The sequence below is a fragment of the Procambarus clarkii genome, chromosome 41, assembly GCF_040958095.1.
Source record: "Procambarus clarkii isolate CNS0578487 chromosome 41, FALCON_Pclarkii_2.0, whole genome shotgun sequence".
NCBI classification, from domain to species: Eukaryota; Metazoa; Arthropoda; class Malacostraca; order Decapoda; family Cambaridae; genus Procambarus; species Procambarus clarkii.
Window position 1 is genome coordinate 9,341,357 of NC_091190.1, and position 22,723 is coordinate 9,364,079.

The following is a 22,723-nucleotide window of genomic DNA, read 5'->3' on the forward strand; positions in this document are numbered from 1 at the left end:
CCCTCGCCCTTACCCTGGTCTCTCCCAATCTCCATACTCCCCCTCTCCCCTGCTTCCCCTTGATCCTCCCTAGTTCCTATCCCCTAGGTCACCCCTCCCTTCTTCCCCCCCCACCCCCCCCCCCGTCGAGAGGCTCTGAAGTAAATGTCTCTTAAGATTGGTGTTCTCTTCCTTTTAATACCTTCCCTGGCGTTTATTGCGACCGTTACAACTCCACGGTAATGACACGTCATGTTTCACATTTATCTTCACGAAAATGTACCTGAGGGTTATCTTGAGGTTATCTTGAGATGATTTCGGGGCTTTAGTGTCCCCGCGGCCCGGTCTTCGACCAGGCCTCCACCCCCAGGAAGCAGCCCATGCCAGCTGACTAACACCCAGGTACCTATTTTACTGCTAGGTAACAGGGGCATAGGGTGAAAGAAACTCTGCCCATTGTTTCTCGCCGGCGCCTGGGATCGAACCCAGGACCACAGGATCACAAGTCCAGCGTGCTGTCCGCTCGGCCGACCGGCTCCCCCTGGATAATTACGTGGTGTGGATAATTACTGATATTTCCTAAAGTATTTAACTTAGGCCAACCTTGGCCAGGTTATGGCTGTCCCGTACCCCAGACCATTCCCCCTGCAAATTTGGGTGATGTTAGCCCCGAGCGCCCGGCCTCCACCATTGGGCACACACGCACACATTGTTTCATGGGTATAGATCAGTTAGTCACAATATATATTGTCTGCAGTATATTTAATTCTTACGTTCTCGTGTTGTTATCTTAAGAAATAGGAGGTACTCGCTTGAGGGCTGGTCACGGTGATGGGACTACCTTCATCACTGAGTGGTTGATGCTTGCTTGGTTGATCATTGTTGGGTTGATGATTGTTTGGTTGGTGATTGTTTAGTTGATGATTGTTGGGTTGATGATTGTTGGGTTGGTACCTGTGTGTGGTTGTTGATTGTTGGGTTGGTACCTATGTGTGGTTGTTGATTGTTGGGTTGGTACCTGTGTGTGGTTGTTGATTGTTGGGTTGGTACCTGTGTGTGGTTGTTGATTGTTGGGTTGGTACCTGTGTGTGGTTGTTGATTGTTGGGTTGGTACCTATGTGTGGTTGTTGATTGTTGGGTTGATGATTGTTTGGTTGGTGATTGTTTAGTTCATGATTGTTGGGTTGATGATTGTTGGGTTGGTACCTGTGTGGTTGTTGATTGCTGGGTTGATGATTGTTTGGTTGGTACCTGTGTGGTTGATAATTGTTGGTTTGGTACCTGTTTGGTTGGTACCTGTTTGGTTGATGCTTGCTTGGTTGATGATTGTTAGGTTGGTAATTGTTTGGCTGGTACCTGTTCGGTTGGTACCTGTGTGTGGTTGATGATTGTTGGGTTGATGATTGTTTGGCTGGTACCTGTTTGGTTGATGCTTGTCTGGTTTATGTTTGATTTATAATTGATTGATTTAATGCTTATTTGATTGATGCTCTGAATACTAACTACTTCTTCTGTGCTGTGTGCAGGACTATCAAGGGGCTACAACGACCACTACGACGACACCTACGACGACCCGAACTCGTACCAGGACTACGAGGACGTCACGGACGAGGCTCCCACCTTCCTGGCGCGCGCACAGCTTTTTACTGTGGAGGCTGGCCAGTCTGTCATCATCCCCTGTGATGTTGAGAACGCAGGTGTGTGGCTCCTGTAGCAGGTGTTGTATGGTGTGTGGCCTCCTGTAGCAGGTGTTGTATGGTGTGTGGCCTCCTGTAGCAGGTGTTGTATGGTGTGTGGCCTCCTGTAGCAGGTGTTGTATGGTGTGTGTGGCCTCCTGTAGCAGGTGTTGTATGGTGTGTGGCCTCCTGTAGCAGGCGTTGTATGGTGTGTGGCCTCCTGTAGTAGGAGTTGTATGGTGTGTGTGGCCTCCTGTAGCAGGTGTTGTATGGTGTGTGTGGCCTCCTGTAGCAGGTGTTGTATGGTGTGTGGCCTCCTGTAGTAGGTGTTGTATGGTGTGTGGCCTCCTGTAGCAGGTGTTGTATGGTGTGTGGCCTCCTGTAGCGGGTGTTGTATAATGTGTGGCCTCCTGTAGCAGGTGTTGTATGGTGTGTGACCTCCTGTAGCAGGTGTTGTATGGTGTGTGGCCTCCTGTAGCGGGTGTTGTATAATGTGTGGCCTCCTGTAGCAGGTGTTGTATGGTGTGTGACCTCCTGTAGCAGGTGTTGTATGGTGTGTGGCCTCCTGTAGCAGGTGTTGTATGGTGTGTGACCTCCTGTAGCAGGTGTTGTATGGTGTGTGGCCTCCTGTAGCGGGTGTTGTATAATGTGTGGCCTCCTGTAGCAGGTGTTGTATGGTGTGTGACCTCCTGTAGCAGGTGTTGTATGGTGTGTGGCCTCCTGTAGCAGGTGTTGTATGGTGTGTGGCCTCCTGTAGCGGGTGTTGTATAATGTGTGGCCTCCTGTAGCAGGTGTTGTATGGTGTGTGACCTCCTGTAGCAGGTGTTGTATGGTGTGTGGCCTCCTGTAGCGGGTGTTGTATAATGTGTGGCCTCCTGTAGCAGGCGTTGTATGGTGTGTGTAGCCTGCAGTAGCAGGTGTTGTATGGTGTGTGTAGCCTGCAGTAGCAGGTGTTGTATGGTGTGTGGCCTCCTGTAGCAGGTGTTGTATAATGTGTGTGGCCTCCTGTAGCAGGTGTTGTATGGTGTGTGGCCTCCTGTAGCAGGTGTTGTATAATGTGTGGCCTCCTTTAGCAGGTGTTGTATGGTGTGTGGCCTCCTGTAGCAGGAGTTGTATGGTGTGTTTGGCCTCCTGTAGCAGGTGTTGTATGGTGTGTGTGGCCTCCTGTAGCAGGTGTTGTATGGTGTGTGTGGCCTCCTGTAGCAGGTGTTGTATGGTGTGTGTGGCCTCCTGTAGCAGGAGTTGTATGGTGTGTGTGGCCTCCTGTAGCAGGTGTTGTATGGTGTGTGGCCTCCTGTAGCAGGTGTTGTATGGTGTGTGGCCTCCTGTAGCAGACGTTGTATGGTGTGTGTGGCCTCCTGTAGCGGGTGTTGTATAATGTGTGGCCTCCTGTAGCAAGCGTTGTATGGTGTGTGTAGCCTGCAGAAGCAGGTGTTGTATGGTGTGTGGCCTCCTGTAGCAGGCGTTGTATGGTGTGTGTAGCCTGTAATAGCAGGTGTTGTATGGTGTGTGGCCTCCTGTAGCAGGCGTTGTATGGTGTGTGGCCTCCTGTAACAGGCGTTGTATGGTGTGTGGCCTCCTGTAGCAGGTGTTGTATGGTGTGTGGCCTCCTGTAACAGGCGTTGTATGGAGTGTGGCCTCCTGTAACAGGCGTTGTATGGTGTGTGGCCTCCTGTAACAGGCGTTGTATGGTGTGTGGCCTCCTGTAGCAGGCGTTGTTTAATGTGTGGCCTCCTGTAGCAGGTGTTGTATAGTGTGTGGCCTCCTGTAGCAGGTGTTGTATAGTGTGTGGCCTCCTGTAGCAGGTGTTGTATGGTGTATGGCCTCCTGTATGGTGTGTGGCCTCCTGTAGCAGGTGTTGTGTGGTGTGTTACCTCCTGTAGCAGGTGTTGTATGGTGTGAGGTCTCCTGTAGCAGGTGTTGTGTGGTGTGTGGCCTCCTGTCGTGGGTGTTGTATGTTGTGTGGCCTCCTGTAGCAGGTCTTGTATGGTGTGTGGCCTCCTGTAGCAGGTGTTGTATGGTGTGTGGCCTCAAGTAGCAGGTGTTGAATGGTATGTGGCCACCTGTAGCAGGTGTTGTATGGTGTGTGGCCTCCTGTAGCAGGTGTTGTATGGTGTGTGACCTCCTGTAGCAGGTGTGGTGTGTTGCCTCCTGTAGCAGGTGTTGTATGGTGTGAGGCCTCCTGTAGCAGGTGTTGTATGCTGTATGGCCTCCTGTAGCAGGTGTTGTATGGTGTGAGGCCTCCTGTATCAGGCGTGGTATGGTGTGTGTGGCTTCCTGTAGCGGTTGTTCTATGGTGTGTGGCCTCTTTTAGCAGGTATTGTATAATGTGTGGCCACCTGTAACAGGTGTTGTATGGTGTGTGTGGCCTCCTATAGCAGGTGTTTTATGGTGTGTGGCCTCATATAGCGGGTGTTTATGGTGTGAGTGGCCTCATGTAACGGGTGTTTTATGGTGTGTGGCCTCATATAGCGGGTGTTTTATGGTGTGAGTGGCCTCATGTAACGGGTGTTTTATGGTGTGTGGCCTCATATAGCGGGTGTTTTATGGTGTGTGTGTTGTTATGATCTCAGCCTACAGGAGAAACGAGTCTCCCCCTTGAGAGTTATTCAACAAGCCTGACCTAACCGGAAGGTCTAGGAAATATGGAGGTGATAACACATATGTAAAATTGTTGGTTGGATTTAAATAACAATTTGAGATTATGGGCAGTGAAGAAGAAAACAGATAAATGACTGGTTAGGAGATGTGGATGTTTTGCTGGGGGTGTGAGGCTCGCTTCTGGAGGGGCTTTGACCTCACTTGAGACCAGACATCGCAGGGGGAAAGCCGCGCTCCGTTGAGCTCCCGTCAGAAGGGAACCCCTAGTGATATATCTCGAAGAGAAGAGAAGTGTGCAGACGTGCCAGCTGTGGAATCGAGCTGGGGATGTGTGGTCTCAAGTCCTGGGCGACGAGGAGTGTTTATTAAACCGCCCAGAGGCATTATTGTGGGCCGTGGAGGCGGCCTGACCAGCCTATGTCTGAGGGATAGCGCCCTCGACGAGACAATCTGTAGTAAGCTTGCTTGTAGTTGGTCGTGTGCCCAGCGACAATAGCAATGTTTATTTATAAGTTAGACATGTTTTGATAAGGCAGAAAGCCTAAAATAAGAGAGTGGAGAGGGAGGAACACGGAGCGACGTCTGTCCCCTCTGAGCGCTGGCAGGTGACTGAGAGCTCCCGAGGACGGAGGGCCCTCCCGAAGTGAGTGAGGCCCACCGGGCGAGGTGGGGAGTCCACTCTCACAGTATGTAGAGGACAGATAAGAGGTTGGAAGCAAACATATTGTGTGATTATTTTTGTTTATGTGTTAAAGGTGAAACATTTTTATTGGAGTGTCGATGGGTTTCAGGTTTGTCTTTGGGGAAGAAGTTGCTGAGAACTTCGAAGTCAGCACAGAGGGAGTAGTTGATGAGACTCCAAGGTAATGGAGGCGAGGACCTCGAGCTGTGAGGAGAAGCAGTGAAGAGGAGTGTCACATGCTTCTGTAGAGGTGGTGAAGCACCATAGTTGCTCGAGGGAACTTCATGGTGTAGCAGCCAAGAGAGGTGTGGAGGAACCTAGCAGAAGGGTGAAGTACCGTAGTTGCTCAAGGAAACTTCATGGTAGCAGCCTGGAGGAGCTGCAGAGGATCCTGGTAGTTAAGCCCGGAGGAACCTGAAGATATCAGGATAGTGAATTTCCAGAGGTGGAAGGGAAGTTCTGTTGGATTACTTGTAGGGAGTTGATAGTGTGTGGTTGTCATTAGCGTGCAAGACGCAGTGAGAGGTGAGTGATTGTTTGCATTCTTATGTCAAGGAGTGTTTTATACTGAAGTTTAGAGTTACAGTCGTAGGCTGGATTACCTACAAATGTATGTGTTCTTGGACTGATAGGGTGATCGATTGATCATTGCTGTGTATCAAGGAACATTTATACTGATATATGTTATTGCATTCACATGCTGATTTTCCTTGTACACGTTTATATATATATATATATATATATATATATATATATATATATATATATATATATATATATATATATATATATATATATTCTCTTGTTGATAATGCAACAGTGCAGTATAAGACTTGATCTTCTTGAAGAGGTAGATAGTATCAGGTGGGGAATCAGAAGATAGGATACCACTTGATAAGCTGATGATAGAGTTCTGGTTGTGTTGGAGTGCAACCTGATTGTAATAGTATAGAGTATAGGATTCATTATTATTATATGTGTGTATGTATTGTGTATGTGCTTTGTCCAGTAAATGTATTCCAATTTGCTGGTGTTTGCCCTTGTCCTAGTGAGGCTTCCCAAGAAATAGTACAGAAGAAGAGATAGAGAGAGAGAAAGAACCAAGAACCACTGCTGTGGACAGGGTAGAAGGTAATACTAATAAGTCAAAAGGGGATTGAGGAGATCATATCACCTAAGGAGAGAGTGGGGAGTCACAGCGACTCGAGTGGGTGTGTGCACGTAACAACGAGGCTAAGTATTGGAGCCGCATCCCCTAAATGTGTGACGTTGAGCCCCTCTCCAAGAGCCAGAAGCGCCCAGGGTGATCTCTTGGTAAAGTATAAGCACTCTACCGAGTTGTGGGTTGGGTTGTCCATCAACCCGTCCTCTTAAAAATAACGTCACTTTTGGCTCGTATGCGCACTATGGCCAAATTTGGACGTAATTTGAAATGAAATCGACTCACAAAAGTGACGTACTGTTCCGTTTTCTGTTTGAGTCGTTCGACCCTCCTCGGACAGCTTCGAAGAGGAACTTTCAATTAACGTTTTGAATAACGTTTCGAAACTTTATGAGAATTTCCTGCCCACCTAACCTATCAGAGGACCCTTAACTTACTGTTGTTGAAAAAAAAAATCCTAAATTTATTTTCAATTTATTTTAATTTTCAAATTACGTCCATATTCGGCCATACGGGCAAACGGCCAAAAGCGACGTTCTTTTTAAGAGGACAGGTTGTGTCCATAGAGAAGGAGGAACACGACAACAACACCAACCAACACACAATCTATAATAGTGTGGTCTCATGTAGCAGGTGTTGAATGGTGTGTGTGGCCTCCTGTAGCAGGTGTTGTATGGTATGTGGCCCTCATGTAGCGGGTGTTTTATGGTGTGAGTGGCCTCATGTAACGGGTGTTTAATGGTGTGTGTGGTCTCATGTAGCAGGTGTTGGATGGTGTGTGGCCTCCTGTAGCAGGTGTTGTATGGTGTGTGGCCTCCTGTAGCAGGTGTTGTATGGTGTGTGGCCTTCTGTAGCGGGTGTTGCATGGTGTGTGGCCTTCTGTAGTGGGTGTTGTATGGTGTGTGGCCTCTTTTAGCAGGTGTTGTATAATGTGTGGCAACCTGTAACAGTTGTTGTATGGTGTGTGTGGCCTCCTATAGCAGGTGTTTTATGGTGTGTGGCCTCCTGTATCGGGCGTTGTATGGTGTGTGGCCTCCTGTAGCAGGTGTTGTATGGTATGTGGCCTCCTGTAGCAGGTGTTCTATGGTGTGTGGCCTCCTGTAGCAGGTGTTGTATGGTGTGTGTGGCCTCCTGTATCGGGCGTTGTATGGTGTGTGGCCTCCTGTAGCAGGTGTTGTATTGTGTGTGACTTCCTGTAGCAGGTGTTCTATGGTGTGTGGCCTCCTGTAGCAGGTTTTGTATGGTGTATGACCTCCTGTAGCAGGCGTTGTATGGTGTGTGTGGCCTCCTGAAGCAGGTGTTGTATTGTGTGTGGCCTCCTTTAGTGAGTGTTGTATGGTGTGTGGCCTCCTGTAGTGGGTGTTGCATGATGTGTGGGTTCCTGTAACGGGTGTTGCATAGTGTGTGGCCTCCTTTAGTGGGTGTTGCATGGTGTGTGGCCTCCTTTAGTGGGTGTTGCATGGTGTGTGGCCTCCTGTAGCGGGTGTTGCATGGTCTCTTGTAGTGACTGTTGCATGGCTGTGACCTCCCGTAGCTGGTGTTGTATGGTGTGTGACCTCCTGAAGCGGGTGTATCATGGTGTTTGGCCTCCTGTTGCGGGTGTTGCATGGTGTGTGTGGCCTCCTGTAAAAACTCCTGTACTCTATATTTAAGGTAGGAATATATTTTCACTTTCTTAAAACTTGGTACCACATTAGCAAGCTTCCACGACTCTAGCACTCTGCCTGACTCTAATGATTTGTTAAATATGGTAGACAATGGATCGCAAAGCATTCTTTAAGCACCCTGGCAAACACTTCATCCGGCCCTGGGGATTTGTTTGGTTTGAGTTTTAATATTTGTTTAATAATATCATCCCTGATAACTGTTAGACTAGTCACCCTGTCTTCGTCCCCACCCACATAGACTTGCTCGGCTGAAGGCATAGAGTTAAGTTCTTCTTTAGTAAATACAGAGATAAAATATTTATTAAAAATACTACTCATCTCTTCGTCATTATCCGTTATCTGACCTGTCTCGGTTTTTAATGGACCTATCCTTTCCCTAACCTTTGTTCGATATAACTGAAAAAAAAATTTAGGCAAAAAATTTGTCTTTGCTTGGCCTGTTATACGAACTTCATAGTTTCTTTTTGCTCTCCTAATCTCTTTTTTTAACATTTCTAACCAGTTGTGCGAATTCTTGTTCTAAACTGACTTCCCCATTCTTAATCCTTTTGTACCAAGCTCTCTTTCTACCTATAAGGTTTTTCAGATCCATTGTTATCCATTTCGGGTCATTTATATTTAATCTATTTAATTTGTAAGGTATACTACTTTTCTGTGCTTTGCTTAGAATATTTGTAAATAAGTTATATTTTGAATCCAAATCGACATCTTCCTCTACATCACACATCGCTGGGTTCACGTCTTGCTCCAAGACCGGCCCTCCCCCACCTATACCCAAGACTTTCCAATCTATTTGCCCTCAAAAAATTCTTAGGATATTAAAATTAGTTTTACGAAAGTTTGGCACTTCAACAGAATTTTCTCCTGCGGATCTATTCCACTCTATGCTAAATTTGATTTTTTTGTGATCACTGTTCCTAAGTTCACCCCCAATTTCGATGTCATTAATCTGTGTTTCCCTGTTAGTTAACACTAAATCTAAAATATTATTTTCTCGCATTGGTTCCTTAATGTGTTGCATAAGAAAGTAATCATCAATTAATTCTATAAAATCTTCTGCTTCATTATTCAATGTTCTGTTAATCCAGTTTATACCACTAAAATTAAAGTCACCCATGACACAAATACTTTTAGATCTAAATGCTCTAGATATTTCATTCCATATATGCTTTGCTTCCATTCTGTCTAAATTTGGTGGCCTATATATAGCTCCTATTATAATATTATTTGCTTTTTCGTTTAATTCTATCCAAATAGTTTCTGTGTGTGGCTCAGTTTTGATTACCTCTTTGAGACTACATTTCAAATTGTCCCTAACATATATGGCTACTCCCCCTCCTCGTCTAATATATCTATCTGTGTGAAATAGTTTAAATCCATTTATTTGATATTCAGCTAATAGTTCTCTATTTTCTACATTCATCCACGTTTCGGTAAGTGCAATAATATCTATTTTTTTCTGTACAGACATGATCATTTAATTCGTTTATTTTGTTTCTTAGACTTCTACTGTTAGTGTAATATACCCTAAGTGAATTGTTATTTTGAGGCCCTTCTCTTGCCCTGATCAATTTGCCAATTCTTTTCTCCCACAAATACATACTTTTATTACCTCCTTCCTCCATATCAATTCCCATACCACTATCTACTAACAGTTTAAACCCAAACAAATGCCTCCAACCACTGGTTCCGACGAGTTCGCAACAGCAACAACCCCAGCCCTCGATAGAAAAATATCTAGAAAAATATCATGCAAATTGTGTATTGTTTAACCTAGTTGGTTGTGTTTGTATTTGTACATATATAGCACAATTAATATACTTGTGTATTAATTGTGCAGATTATGTATTTTGCATAAGTTGTATGATTATTGCAATTATGTATTGATTATATTTCTTTAAATTGTGTATTGTGTAGTTGTGTGTTTAATGAATATGTGCTAGTTATGTATTGTTCATATTTTGGTAAGTTGTGTATTGATTATATTTTTTTAATATTTGTGTATTAATTGTGTAAATGTCGTAATTGTATTTGTGTAAATCGTGTATTTATGCTAGTTGTGTATTTTCATATTTGGGGTAGTTATGTATTGTACGTATTTGTGCTAGATATGTATTTGTGCAAGTTGTGTAATAATTATGAAAGATGTGCATTATTTGTGAAAGTTGTGTATTAATTGCGCATGTTGTGTAATTGCATATAGACGAATTGTTTATTTATACCTTTGTGTATTGATTGTCATTGTGCAAGTTGAGTAATTATATAGCAAGTTTGCTTGTATTAATTGTGCAAAGATGTATAATAATCACACAATTTGTGTAATAATTGTCCATGTTTTATAATAATTTTTGTGCTAATAGTGCATTTATGCAAGTTGTGTTTTTAATTTGTTGAAGTGGAACTGGTGCAACTGTATTTTTGAGTGCAAATTGTGTATTTTGTGTAAGCTCTGTAATCTGAAAAAATAGATGTTCATGGTGTAAGTGTATTTTGGTTTATGAGACAATGTGTGGGTATTTTGTGAAAATTATGTTTGTGAAATTGTGTAATTTTAGTGAAAGCGCATTTTTGATTGTCTAAATATATAAGCATTTTGATATATTTGTGCAAATACCATACTTTGTGTAAATGTTATACTCTAAGTGTACATGCAATATTGTGTAAATTGTACATTTTTGTGTGCAACTGACATATTTTGTATGAAAATGTCATATTTTTGTCTATAAATGACATATTTTTGTGTGATGGTATATTTTGAGTGTAAATAACATATTTTGTGCATAAATGGCATATTTGGCGTGTAACTGCTGTATTTTCTGTGTATGGCATAAATTACATCTGATTAATGGGGGAAATGGTGGCAAAAAACTAGGCTATTCTCTATGAATGTATGGGTTGTGGAGTATGTGTAGGTATGTATGCATGTATTTGCGAGTGTTGGTTTAGAAACTAGGATTTTTTATTTTTGAGGTGTAGAAATGATTAGGCTATGAATATAGTGACTAGCATCCAGCTAAGTTGCTAGATGGATGAATTGAGGTGCGACATTTGGATAGCTATTTGATGGATGTGAGGACAGTTGACTAGCCTATCAACACAGCTACTAATCCGCTGTGCTGCCAGATGTGTGGTAACTACTTGTGGATTATAGTACGATATCTAGCTATAGGGTTTCATAATTGCTGTTGTGTATAAAACTAGAATGAGAGCTATTTATTAAAACTATTATTGTAAACTAATACTTTAAGTGGGACCCCTTGGTTGTTTTAAGCATAGAGTGGACATGAATATGAATGAGATTCGGTGGAAATATATAGGAGCTGCCTCGTATGGGCCAATAGGACTTCTGCAGTTAGTTTTATTCTTATGTTCAGCTCACCTGCTATGCTGCCAGATGTACGATTCTGCTTAAATTGCGGTACGACATTTGGGTTGTTGTTATACTTTTGCACTTATTACCGAATAATAATTACAGTTGTGGATGATTAAAATGTATATTCTTAAACCTCTGATTAGGTTAGGTGGGGATGGTTAGTCTAGCCATTTTGAATAATAACATTAAATACATATGCTAGTAGGACGCTAAAGGCCGCATTGGTCATCTGGTGACGTCATACATAGTTTGAACAGTCAGGTGCTGTGGTGCCTTAACACTTATATGCTAATGGCCAGCAATACATTATCCCTATACTGAGGTCGCTTTTTGCGACGTCGCTAAACAACAACAACGGTCTGTAGAAATGTATTTGTTTGTTATATAATAAGTTAGGTTAGGATGGTTTGATAGGGTTTATGAAATGAATAACAGAAAATATGAGCAATGAGCGGAAATTGGGATTGGGATATTAAGGGAGCCGGTCAGTCGAGCGGACAACACGCGGGACTTGTGATCCTGTGGTCGTGGGTTCGATCCCAGGCGCCAGCGAGAAACAATGGGCAGAGTTTCTTTCACCCTATGCCCCTGTTACCTAGCAGTAAAATAGGTACCTGGGTGATAGTCAGCTGTCACGGGTTGCTTCCTGGGGGTGGAGGCCTGGTCGAGGACTGGGCCGCAGGGACACTAAAAAAGCCCCGAAATCATCTCAAGATAACCTAGAAGGTAGCTGAATATCGTCTCTGATGAAGCACAGAGTACAGTTGAGGTATTGAGCCTGATTAAGAGTTCGCACTAATGTGTGAACCTCCTAGGATCTGCATTTAGCACGTAGGCTAGAAGCTTTGAGCTCATTGGCGCGTCGCGCCGCATTAGGGATGATGACGTCAGAAAAGAAGGTAACTGCAGAAGGCCTTATTTCAAAACATGAGAGGCTTGCTTTTATTCATTGTAATTTATATATATATGTACACTGAATGAGTATTTTGATTTCTTATATTCTACAGCAAGGCGTAGGGAGGCATGTTTTTTGAGCGAATGTGAGATGTGCATATATATTTTTGCAAGTGCAAATATATTTATGCGTTTATGCAGCAATATTGGATTACTACTGAATCGCATTGAAGTCACCATGCCTGGCAGGGGGACTGTTTTCATACAAATGGATGACAGTGGGTTTTCATTTTTATTTTGCCCTATGCTCAATAAGCAATCTCCGAAGAAAGATTGACAAAGCTCAAATTACTTTCTCTAGAAAGACGAAGAAATAGGGGTGACATGATAGAGGTGTGACAAAATGGAACATAGTAAAGGGGGATAATAATACTATAAACACGAGACAGAACACGAAGCAATGGGTATAAATTGGATAAGTTTTAAATTTAGGAAATAGACTTGGGTAAATACTGGTTCGGTAATAGGGCTGAACGCCACGCTACATGATAATTCACGCTCTGTGTTGCTCTGGGTTTCATTCATTCATTCATTCCTATGCTCAATAAACGATCCTTGACCGGACGCTATAAATATAAAGCTTCCAGATAAGTAAGGAGAATAAATAGAACCTTCTGAATATTAATGGAGTTACATTATTGATGTGTATAAATGGAGAAGAAATGGGGTATTAATAGAGAAATAATAGACCTACTGAAGTTCATCATCTAATAGTATCAGTTGATGTTCTGGTTAACATAGATTGGAAGTAAAAAGATTTAAATGACAGGGTACTATGTTCGGCTTGGTGTAAAAATTTGAGAAAACCTCGAGGACTATGACCGACTTTTTAATCCCCTTTAACGTGCCTGTGCAGGGTCACTGAGCTAACGAAATTTTGGGATGACTGGAGGCGGCCGTTTAATCCCCTTGAGCGAAAATGACAGGGGGCCAAGTTCAGGCTTGGGAAAAAAATAAAGAAAACCCAGGGGCCTACGACCGGCCTTCGGAAAAAATTCGAGAAAACCCAGGGGCCTACGACCGGACTTGGAAAAAAAATCGAGAAAATCCAGGAGCCTACGACCGGCCGTGGGAAAAACATGAAAAAACTCCGGGGCCTACGACCGGCTTTGGAAAAAATCGAGAAAACCCAGGAGCCTACAACCGGTCTTGGAAAAAAAATCGAGAAAACCCAGCGGCCTACGACCGGCCTTGGAAAAAAAATCGAGAAAACCCAGGAGCTTACGACCGGCCTTGGAAAAAAAATCGAGAAAACCCAGGGGCCTACGACCGGCCTTGGAAAAAAAATCGAAAATTCCCCGGGGCCTACGACCGGTCTGGGGAAAAACATGGAAAAACTCCGGAGCCTACGACCGGCCTTGGAAAAAAAATCGAGAAAACCCAGGGGCCTACGACCGGCCTTGGAAAAAAAATCGAAAATACCCCAGGGCCTACGACCGGCCGGGGGAAAAAATCGAAAAAACCCCGGGGCCTATGACCGGCCCATGAAAAAATGAAAACCGGTCGTAGGCCCGGTTTCCACTACTTGTGTGGCCTGTAGCGGGTGTTGTATGGTGTGTGGCCTCCAGTAGCAGGTGTTGTATGGTGTGTGGCCTCCTGTAGCGGGTGTTGTATGGTGTGTGGCATCCAGTAGCAGGTGTAGCATGATGATCAACTCTATTCCTCAGAGGTGTTTTCAATGATCTGTATGATCAGTTATGGCAGAGCTGAACCGATGTTCCTGTTACATATATCTTGCATTTTGTCTTATTTTTTATGACTATATTTGGGTAAATATAGTCGTAAAGTTTTCTGATTGTGGGTCAGAGGAGAACATATTTGTGCGCAGGTAACTGTATAAGCAGCTGATTCTCTACTGATATGACACGGTTTTATTATTCAATCATTCCGCAACTACATGTATTCCATTGTAATAGTTAAACGCCATTCATTTGTGTGTAGTTCAAGGTGACTTGATTGTTTACGTGTGAGGTAATTGTCACAGCTAATACGAGTGAGTGGTTTTGGCGTGGATCCTTACAGGTGTTAACAAGCTCATCATTAAGAAAATACCTGCCAATGGAGGGAGGGAGAAGCTGATATCTGTGGGGAGTGAGAGAGTGATCCGGGACTCCCGCATCGCTGTGGACGGCGCCCGTCTCACCATCACGGGCGCCAGACCCAGAGACGCCGGGACCTTTCTCTGTACCTTCGAGATGGAGCCGCCTGTACAGCTGAAGCACACCCTCGATGTCCAGTTCGCACCCACCATCAAGGCCCAGGACCCGCCAGAGCAGCATGTTCCTAAGGGCTCTACCGTGACGCTAGAGTGTAGCGCTCACGGCAACCCGCAGCCCGTCATCCGCTGGTCTCGCCAGGAAGGCCCTCTCCCACCTCGCCTTCCAACTGAGGTCAGTCTCTACACTCTCCTTGCTTATATATGTGTGTATATATATATATACATATATATATATATGTGTGTATATATATATATATATATATATATATATATATATATATATATATATATATATATATATATATATATATATATATATATATATATATATATATATATATATATATATATATATATATATATATATATATATATATATATATATATATATATATATATATATATATATATATATATATATATATATATATATATATATATATATATATATATATATATATATATATATATATATATGCCTGGCCTCGTGTTGTTGTGGCTCAGGAATGGAAAAAAAGAAAAGAAAATGCGCACGTTTCTAATATGTTAATTTCAGAATTAAAAATGCTTGTGGGTATACAATATTTTTTTTATTTCATTGTCTGAGGAGATATAGAGAATGCCTGGTTTGCTGACTCTTTGCTCACTCCCGACCTTCCCGCCTCCCTCATCCCCTCATCCTCCCCCCACGCCCTTGTCCTCCCCAACATTCCCCCACTCCCCGTCCCCTGATCCTCCAAACCATCCTACGTCCCCTCGTCCTCACCACCTTTCCCCCCCTCCTCTGTTCCCCTCATCCTCTTCCACTCCCCCCCTCCATCTCCTCGTCCTCCCCACCATTCCCCCCTTCCCATCGCCTTGTCCTCCCCACCATCCCCGCCACTCCCCCATTCTCGCATTCACCCCACCATTCCCCCCCTCCCCCATCCCCTCGTCCTCCCCATCATCCACTACTCCCTTGTCCTCCCCACCATTCTCCACTCCCCTGTCCGATGCGTTCCCATATGATCCGATGTTCCCATCAGAAAAATGAGAACATCAAATGATGTGATGTTCCCATCACTGAAACATAAGAAGAAAAGTTAAAAAAACGAAATGAAAATAATGAAAAAATAAATAAACTATACTCACAGAATGAACAGTATGGTAAATGACACAGCTCAATTCCAATGCAATGTTACACGAAATAATTATATCAAAATTAAAATATGGACCAATAGGCTTTCTACGATCACTTCCATTTCAATACCCATTGTTTCGTGTTCTGTCTTGTGTTGATGAAATTAATACCCTATTAATGCCACCTCTTGTTCTGTCTTGTGTTGATGAAATTAATACCCTATTAATGCCACCTCACCCCATCCACCTCACTCAAATGTAGATATAAACAAAATCGGAGATGTGTAAGTTCTATTCAGTTGTGTATTTGTAAACTAAAAAGTCTTTGAAAATGTAATAAGTTTTACGAAACGCGCTCGTGTCGCGTCAGACTAGAAATAAAAATTGGATTTTGGAGAATTGATTTTTGAATTACCTCCAACAGTGAAAAGAAATGTACGAAAGATTGAGAAAATTCGTGTTAGAATTATTAATCTTACTTTTTCGGTCATATTTAATAATATATACATATATATATATATATATATATATATATATATATATATATATATATATATATATATATATATATATATATATATAGATATATATATATATATATGCATATTTATATATATAAATATGCATATATTTATAAATGAAAAATGCTGACTGACCCCTCACTCATCTGGTGCCTTCGGGAGGTGGAGATGTTTGAGATATATATCTCGAACTATCTACTTCTTTTGTAAGGTCTGATGGCGTAGTGGGTTAAAGCATACTAGTTATGCCGGCTACTGGAAGGTAGTTGTGCTTTCTGGGTTCGAGTCCCACTGGTGGGTGTTGTCCAAAGATTGTTAATCTTCACTTGTGGTTTATGCAAGTATAGGCTTATAAGCTGGACACGAGTTCTCTCACATTGACAGTGGCTTGATGAAAAATGCAGACTGACCCCTCACTCATCTGGTGCCTTCGGGAGGTGGAGATGTTTGAGATATATATCTCGAACTATCTACTTCTTTTGTAAGGTCTGATGGCGTAGTGGGTTAAAGCATACTAGTTATGCCGGCTACTGGAAGGTAGTTGTGCTTTCTGGGTTCGAGTCCCACTGGTGGGTGTTGTCCAAAGATTGTTAATCTTCACTTGTGGTTTATGCAAGTATAGGCTTATAAGCTGGACACGAGTTCTCTCACATTGACAGTGGCTTGATGAAAAATGCAGACTGACCCCTCACTCATCTGGTGCCTTCGGGAGGTGGAGATGTTTGAGATATATATCTCGAACTATCTACTTCTTTTGTAAGGTCTGATGGCGTAGTGGGTTAAAGCATACTAGTTATGCCGGCTACTGGAAGGTAGTTGTGCTTTCTGGGTTCGAGTCCCACTGGTGGGTGTTGTCCAAAGATTGTTAATCTTCACTTGTGGTTTATGCAAGTATAGGCTTATAAGCTGGACACGAGTTCTCTCACATTGACAGTGGCTTGATGAAAAATGCAGACTGACCCCTCACTCATCTGGTGCCTTCGGGAGGTGGAGATGTTTGAGATATATATCTCGAACTATCTACTTCTTTTGTAAGGTCTGATGGCGTAGTGGGTTAAAGCATACTAGTTATGCCGGCTACTGGAAGGTAGTTGTGCTTTCTGGGTTCGAGTCCCACTGGTGGGTGTTGTCCAAAGATTGTTAATCTTCACTTGTGGTTTATTCAAGTATAGGCTTATAAGCTGGACACGAGTTCTCTCACATTGACAGTGGCTTGATGAAAAATGCAGACTGACCCCTCACTCATCTGGTGCCTTCGGGAGGTGGAGATGTTTGAGATATATATCTCGAACTATCTACTTCTTTTGTAAGGTCTGATGGCGTAGTGGGTTAAAGCATACTAGTTATGCCGGCTACTGGAAGGTAGTTGTGCTTTCTGGGTTCGAGTCCCACTGGTGGGTGTTGTCCAAAGATTGTTAATCTTCACTTGTGGTTTATGCAAGTATAGGCTTATAAGCTGGACACGAGTTCTCTCACATTGACAGTGGCTTGATGAAAAATGCAGACTGACCCCTCACTCATCTGGTGCCTTCGGGAGGTGGAGATGTTTGAGATATATATCTCGAACTATCTACTTCTTTTGTAAGGTCTGATGGCGTAGTGGGTTAAAGCATACTAGTTATGCCGGCTACTGGAAGGTAGTTGTGCTTTCTGGGTTCGAGTCCCACTGGTGGGTGTTGTCCAAAGATTGTTAATCTTCACTTGTGGTTTATGCAAGTATAGGCTTATAAGCTGGACACGAGTTCTCTCACATTGACAGTGGCTTGATGAAAAATGCAGACTGACCCCTCACTCATCTGGTGCCTTCGGGAGGTGGAGATGTTTGAGATATATATCTCGAACTATCTACTTCTTTTGTAAGGTCTGATGGCGTAGTGGGTTAAAGCATACTAGTTATGCCGGCTACTGGAAGGTAGTTGTGCTTTCTTGGTTCGAGTCCCACTGGTGGGTGTTGTCCAAAGATTGTTAATCTTCACTTGTGGTTTATGCAAGTATAGGCTTATAAGCTGGACACGAGTTCTCTCACATTGACAGTGGCTTGATGAAAAATGCAGACTGACCCCTCACTCATCTGGTGCCTTCGGGAGGTGGAGATGTTTGAGATATATATCTCGAACTATCTACTTCTTTTGTAAGGTCTGATGGCGTAGTGGGTTAAAGCATACTAGTTATGCCGGCTACTGGAAGGTAGTTGTGTTTCTGGGTTAGAGTCCCACTGGTGGGTGTTGTCCAAAGATTGTTAATCTTCACTTGTGGTTTATGCAAGTATAGGCTTATAAGCTGGACACGAGTTCTCTCACATTGACAGTGGCTTGATGAAAAATGCAGACTGACCCCTCACTCATCTGGTGCCTTCGGGAGGTGGAGATGTTTGAGATATATATCTCGAACTATCTACTTCTTTTGTAAGGTCTGATGGCGTAGTGGGTTAAAGCATACTAGTTATGCCGGCTACTGGAAGGTAGTTGTGCTTTCTGGGTTCGAGTCCCACTGGTGGGTGTTGTCCAAAGATTGTTAATCTTCACTTGTGGTTTATGCAAGTATAGGCTTATAAGTTGGACACGAGTTCTCTCACATTGACAGTGGCTTGATGAAAAATGCAGACTGACCCCTCACTCATCTGGTGCCTTCGGGAGGTGGAGATGTTTGAGATATATATCTCGAACTATCTACTTCTTTTGTAAGGTCTGATGGCGTAGTGGGTTAAAGCATACTAGTTATGCCGGCTACTGGAAGGTAGTTGTGCTTTCTGGGTTCGAGTCCCACTGGTGGGTGTTGTCCAAAGATTGTTAATCTTCACTTGTGGTTTATGCAAGTATAGGCTTATAAGCTGGACACGAGTTCTCTCACATTGACAGTGGCTTGATGAAAAATGCAGACTGACCCCTCACTCATCTGGTGCCTTCGGGAGGTGGAGATGTTTGAGATATATATCTCGAACTATCTACTTCTTTTGTAAGGTCTGATGGCGTAGTGGGTTAAAGCATACTAGTTATGCCGGCTACTGGAAGGTAGTTGTGTTTCTGGGTTCGAGTCCCACTGGTGGGTGTTGTCCAAAGATTGTTAATCTTCACTTGTGGTTTATGCAAGTATAGGCTTATAAGCTGGACACGAGTTCTCTCACATTGACAGTGGCTTGATGAAAAATGCAGACTGACCCCTCACTCATCTGGTGCCTTCGGGAGGTGGAGATGTTTGAGATATATATCTCGAACTATCTACTTCTTTTGTAAGGTCTGATGGCGTAGTGGGTTAAAGCATACTAGTTATGCCGGCTACTGGAAGGTAGTTGTGCTTTCTGGGTTCGAGTCCCACTGGTGGGTGTTGTCCAAAGATTGTTAATCTTCACTTGTGGTTTATGCAAGTATAGGCTTATAAGCTGGACACGAGTTCTCTCACATTGACAGTGGCTTGATGAAAAATGCAGACTGACCCCTCACTCATCTGGTGCCTTCGGGAGGTGGAGATGTTTGAGATATATATCTCGAACTATCTACTTCTTTTGTAAGGTCTGATGGCGTAGTGGGTTAAAGCATACTAGTTATGCCGGCTACTGGAAGGTAGTTGTGCTTTCTGGGTTCGAGTCCCACTGGTGGGTGTTGTCCAAAGATTGTTAATCTTCACTTGTGGTTTATGCAAGTATAGGCTTATAAGCTGGATACGAGTTCTCTCACATTGACAGTGGCTTGATGAAAAATGCAGACTGACCCCTCACTCATCTGGTGCCTTCGGGAGGTGGAGATGTTTGAGATATATATCTCGAACTATCTACTTCTTTTGTAAGGTCTGATGGCGTAGTGGGTTAAAGCATACTAGTTATGCCGGCTACTGGAAGGTAGTTGTGCTTTCTGGGTTCGAGTCCCACTGGTGGGTGTTGTCCAAAGATTGTTAATCTTCACTTGTGGTTTATGCAAGTATAGGCTTATAAGCTGGACACGAGTTCTCTCACATTGACAGTGGCTTGATGAAAAATGCAGACTGACCCCTCACTCATCTGGTGCCTTCGGGAGGTGGAGATGTTTGAGATATATATCTCGAACTATCTACTTCTTTTGTAAGGTCTGATGGCGTAGTGGGTTAAAGCATACTAGTTATGCCGGCTACTGGAAGGTAGTTGTGCTTTCTTGGTTCGAGTCCCACTGGTGGGTGTTGTCCAAAGATTGTTAATCTTCACTTGTGGTTTATGCAAGTATAGGCTTATAAGCTGGACACAAGTTCTCTCACATTGACAGTGGCTTGATGAAAAATGCAGACTGACCCCTCACTCATCTGGTGCCTTCGGGAGGTGGAGATGTTTGAGATATATATCTCGAACTATCTACTTCTTTTGTAAGGTCTGATGGCGTAGTGGGTTAAAGCATACTAGTTATGCCGGCTACTGGAAGGTAGTTGTGTTTCTGGGTTAGAGTCCCACTGGTGGGTGTTGTCCAAAGATTGTTAATCTTCACTTGTGGTTTATGCAAGTATAGGCTTATAAGCTGGACACGAGTTCTCTCACATTGACAGTGGCTTGATGAAAAATGCAGACTGACCCCTCACTCATCTGGTGCCTTCGGGAGGTGGAGATGTTTGAGATATATATCTCGAACTATCTACTTCTTTTGTAAGGTCTGATGGCGTAGTGGGTTAAAGCATACTAGTTATGCCGGCTACTGGAAGGTAGTTGTGCTTTCTGGGTTCGAGTCCCACTGGTGGGTGTTGTCCAAAGATTGTTAGTCTTCACTTGTGGTTTATGCAAGTATAGGCTTATAAGCTGGACACGAGTTCTCTCACATTGACAGTGGCTTGATGAAAAATGCAGACTGACCCCTCACTCATCTGGTGCCTTCGGGAGGTGGAGATGTTTGAGATATATATCTCGAACTATCTACTTCTTTTGTAAGGTCTGATGGCGTAGTGGGTTAAAGCATACTAGTTATGCCGGCTACTGGAAGGTAGTTGTGTTTCTGGGTTCGAGTCCCACTGGTGGGTGTTGTCCAAAGATTGTTAATCTTCACTTGTGGTTTATGCAAGTATAGGCTTATAAGCTGGACACGAGTTCTCTCACATTGACAGTGGCTTGATGAAAAATGCAGACTGACCCCTCACTCATCTGGTGCCTTCGGGAGGTGGAGATGTTTGAGATATATATCTCGAACTATCTACTTCTTTTGTAAGGTCTGATGGCGTAGTGGGTTAAAGCATACTAGTTATGCCGGCTACTGGAAGGTAGTTGTGCTTTCTGGGTTCGAGTCCCACTGGTGGGTGTTGTCCAAAGATATATATATATATATATATATATATATATATATATATATATATATATATATATATATATATATATTCAATCGGGATGATAGCGGACAGAGTGTATCGTGATCCGGCCTGTACTCCTCTTGACATACCAGAAAACATTCTAAGGAAACTACTCCAAGCTTGTACTAAAGAGGCACCCTTCTTGAGCCCGGATGGGCACATGTATAAGCAAGTAAATGGGGTCACCATGGGTTCTCCCCTAGGTGTCCTGTTTGCGAACTTCTACATGGGTACCATTGAACAAAAGGTCTTAGTCGACATGAACTTGAAACCGGCCATATACTGCAGGTATGTTGACGACATTTTTACACAGGTACCTGATGTCAGACATCTGCAGGAGCTGAAGGAGGCATTTGAGCGGAATTCTGTGTTGCGTTTCACTTACGAGATGGAGAAGGATGGGAAGCTGCCCTTTCTAGATGTAACAGTAAGGGAAAGAAGTGGAGGTTCCACACTGCAGTCTACACAAAGGAAACAAATAGGAATGTGCCTCAATGTCAACAGTGACTGCCCAGACAGGTACAAGAGGAGTGTTGTTAACGCTTATGTCGACCGTGCTCTCAGCCACAGCTCAGGAAGGAAGCAAGTCGATGAAGAACTCTGTAGGGTAAGGCAGGTCCTAGTCAACAACGGCTTCTCCAATGGTTTCGTTGAAGACATCATAAGAAGGGAAGTGAAACACCATGCAACCTCTGAAGAGACAACTAACACAACACCTATATCCCCTATTAGACTATTTTATAGGAACTTCTTTTCCACAGCTCATAAAACGGAGGAAAGGGTCCTGAAAGATATTGTTAATAGGAATGTTATCCCTACAGACAAAGATCAGAAGATACAATTGACGATTTACGATAAAAACCAAAAAAACGGCCAGCCTACTCATGAGAAACTCTCCAGACACAAAGCAGAACGCTTTAAATGAGACCAACGTCGTCTATGCCTTCAAATGCCCACTTGGGGACTGTAAGCCTCAAAGAACTCAGTATATAGGCATGACAACAACATCTCTTTCCAGGCGATTAACAATGCATAAGCAACAGGGCTCCATTAAGGAACATATAATCTCTTCCCACAACCAAACCATCACCAGAGAAATCTTAGCAAACAACACAGAAATCATCAATAGATACAGCGATAGCAGGCGGCTTGACATCTGCGAGGCACTACACATCAAGAAGTCAACACCAGCAATCAAAAGCCAATTAATGCACAACTATATTCTACCCACTTCAAGACTCCGCTCCAATATAGAAGCATCAAGAAATATGGGCCAATAGGCCCTTTGCAGTCACTTCCATTCTCCCCTTTAATGTATCCAATTCATACCCATTGCACCATTCTGTCTTGTGTTGAAAGTTTTGTTCACCTCATCCAAAACTGTTGTAACATATCACCTCACCCAAATGCGCATATATAAGACAAAAGCTGTTTAAATGATAGCATAGTAGAACTCTGTTTAGTGTTTGCAGGTTA

General features: G+C 43.3%; 1 protein-coding gene across 5 annotated transcripts in view; it reads left to right on the top strand.

Moving 5' to 3' along the window:
- The window catches only part of LOC123761011 (protein amalgam), a 185,861-nt gene that overhangs the window by 92,120 nt on the left and 71,018 nt on the right, over window positions 1-22,723 (top strand). For all 5 annotated transcript variants that reach the window (XM_069339332.1, XM_069339333.1, XM_069339328.1 and 2 more), the window contains exons 3-4: window positions 1,506-1,676; window positions 14,117-14,484. In XM_069339332.1, the coding sequence (XP_069195433.1) occupies window positions 1,506-1,676; window positions 14,117-14,484 (539 nt within the window). The remainder of the gene's footprint in view (window positions 1-1,505; window positions 1,677-14,116; window positions 14,485-22,723) is intronic.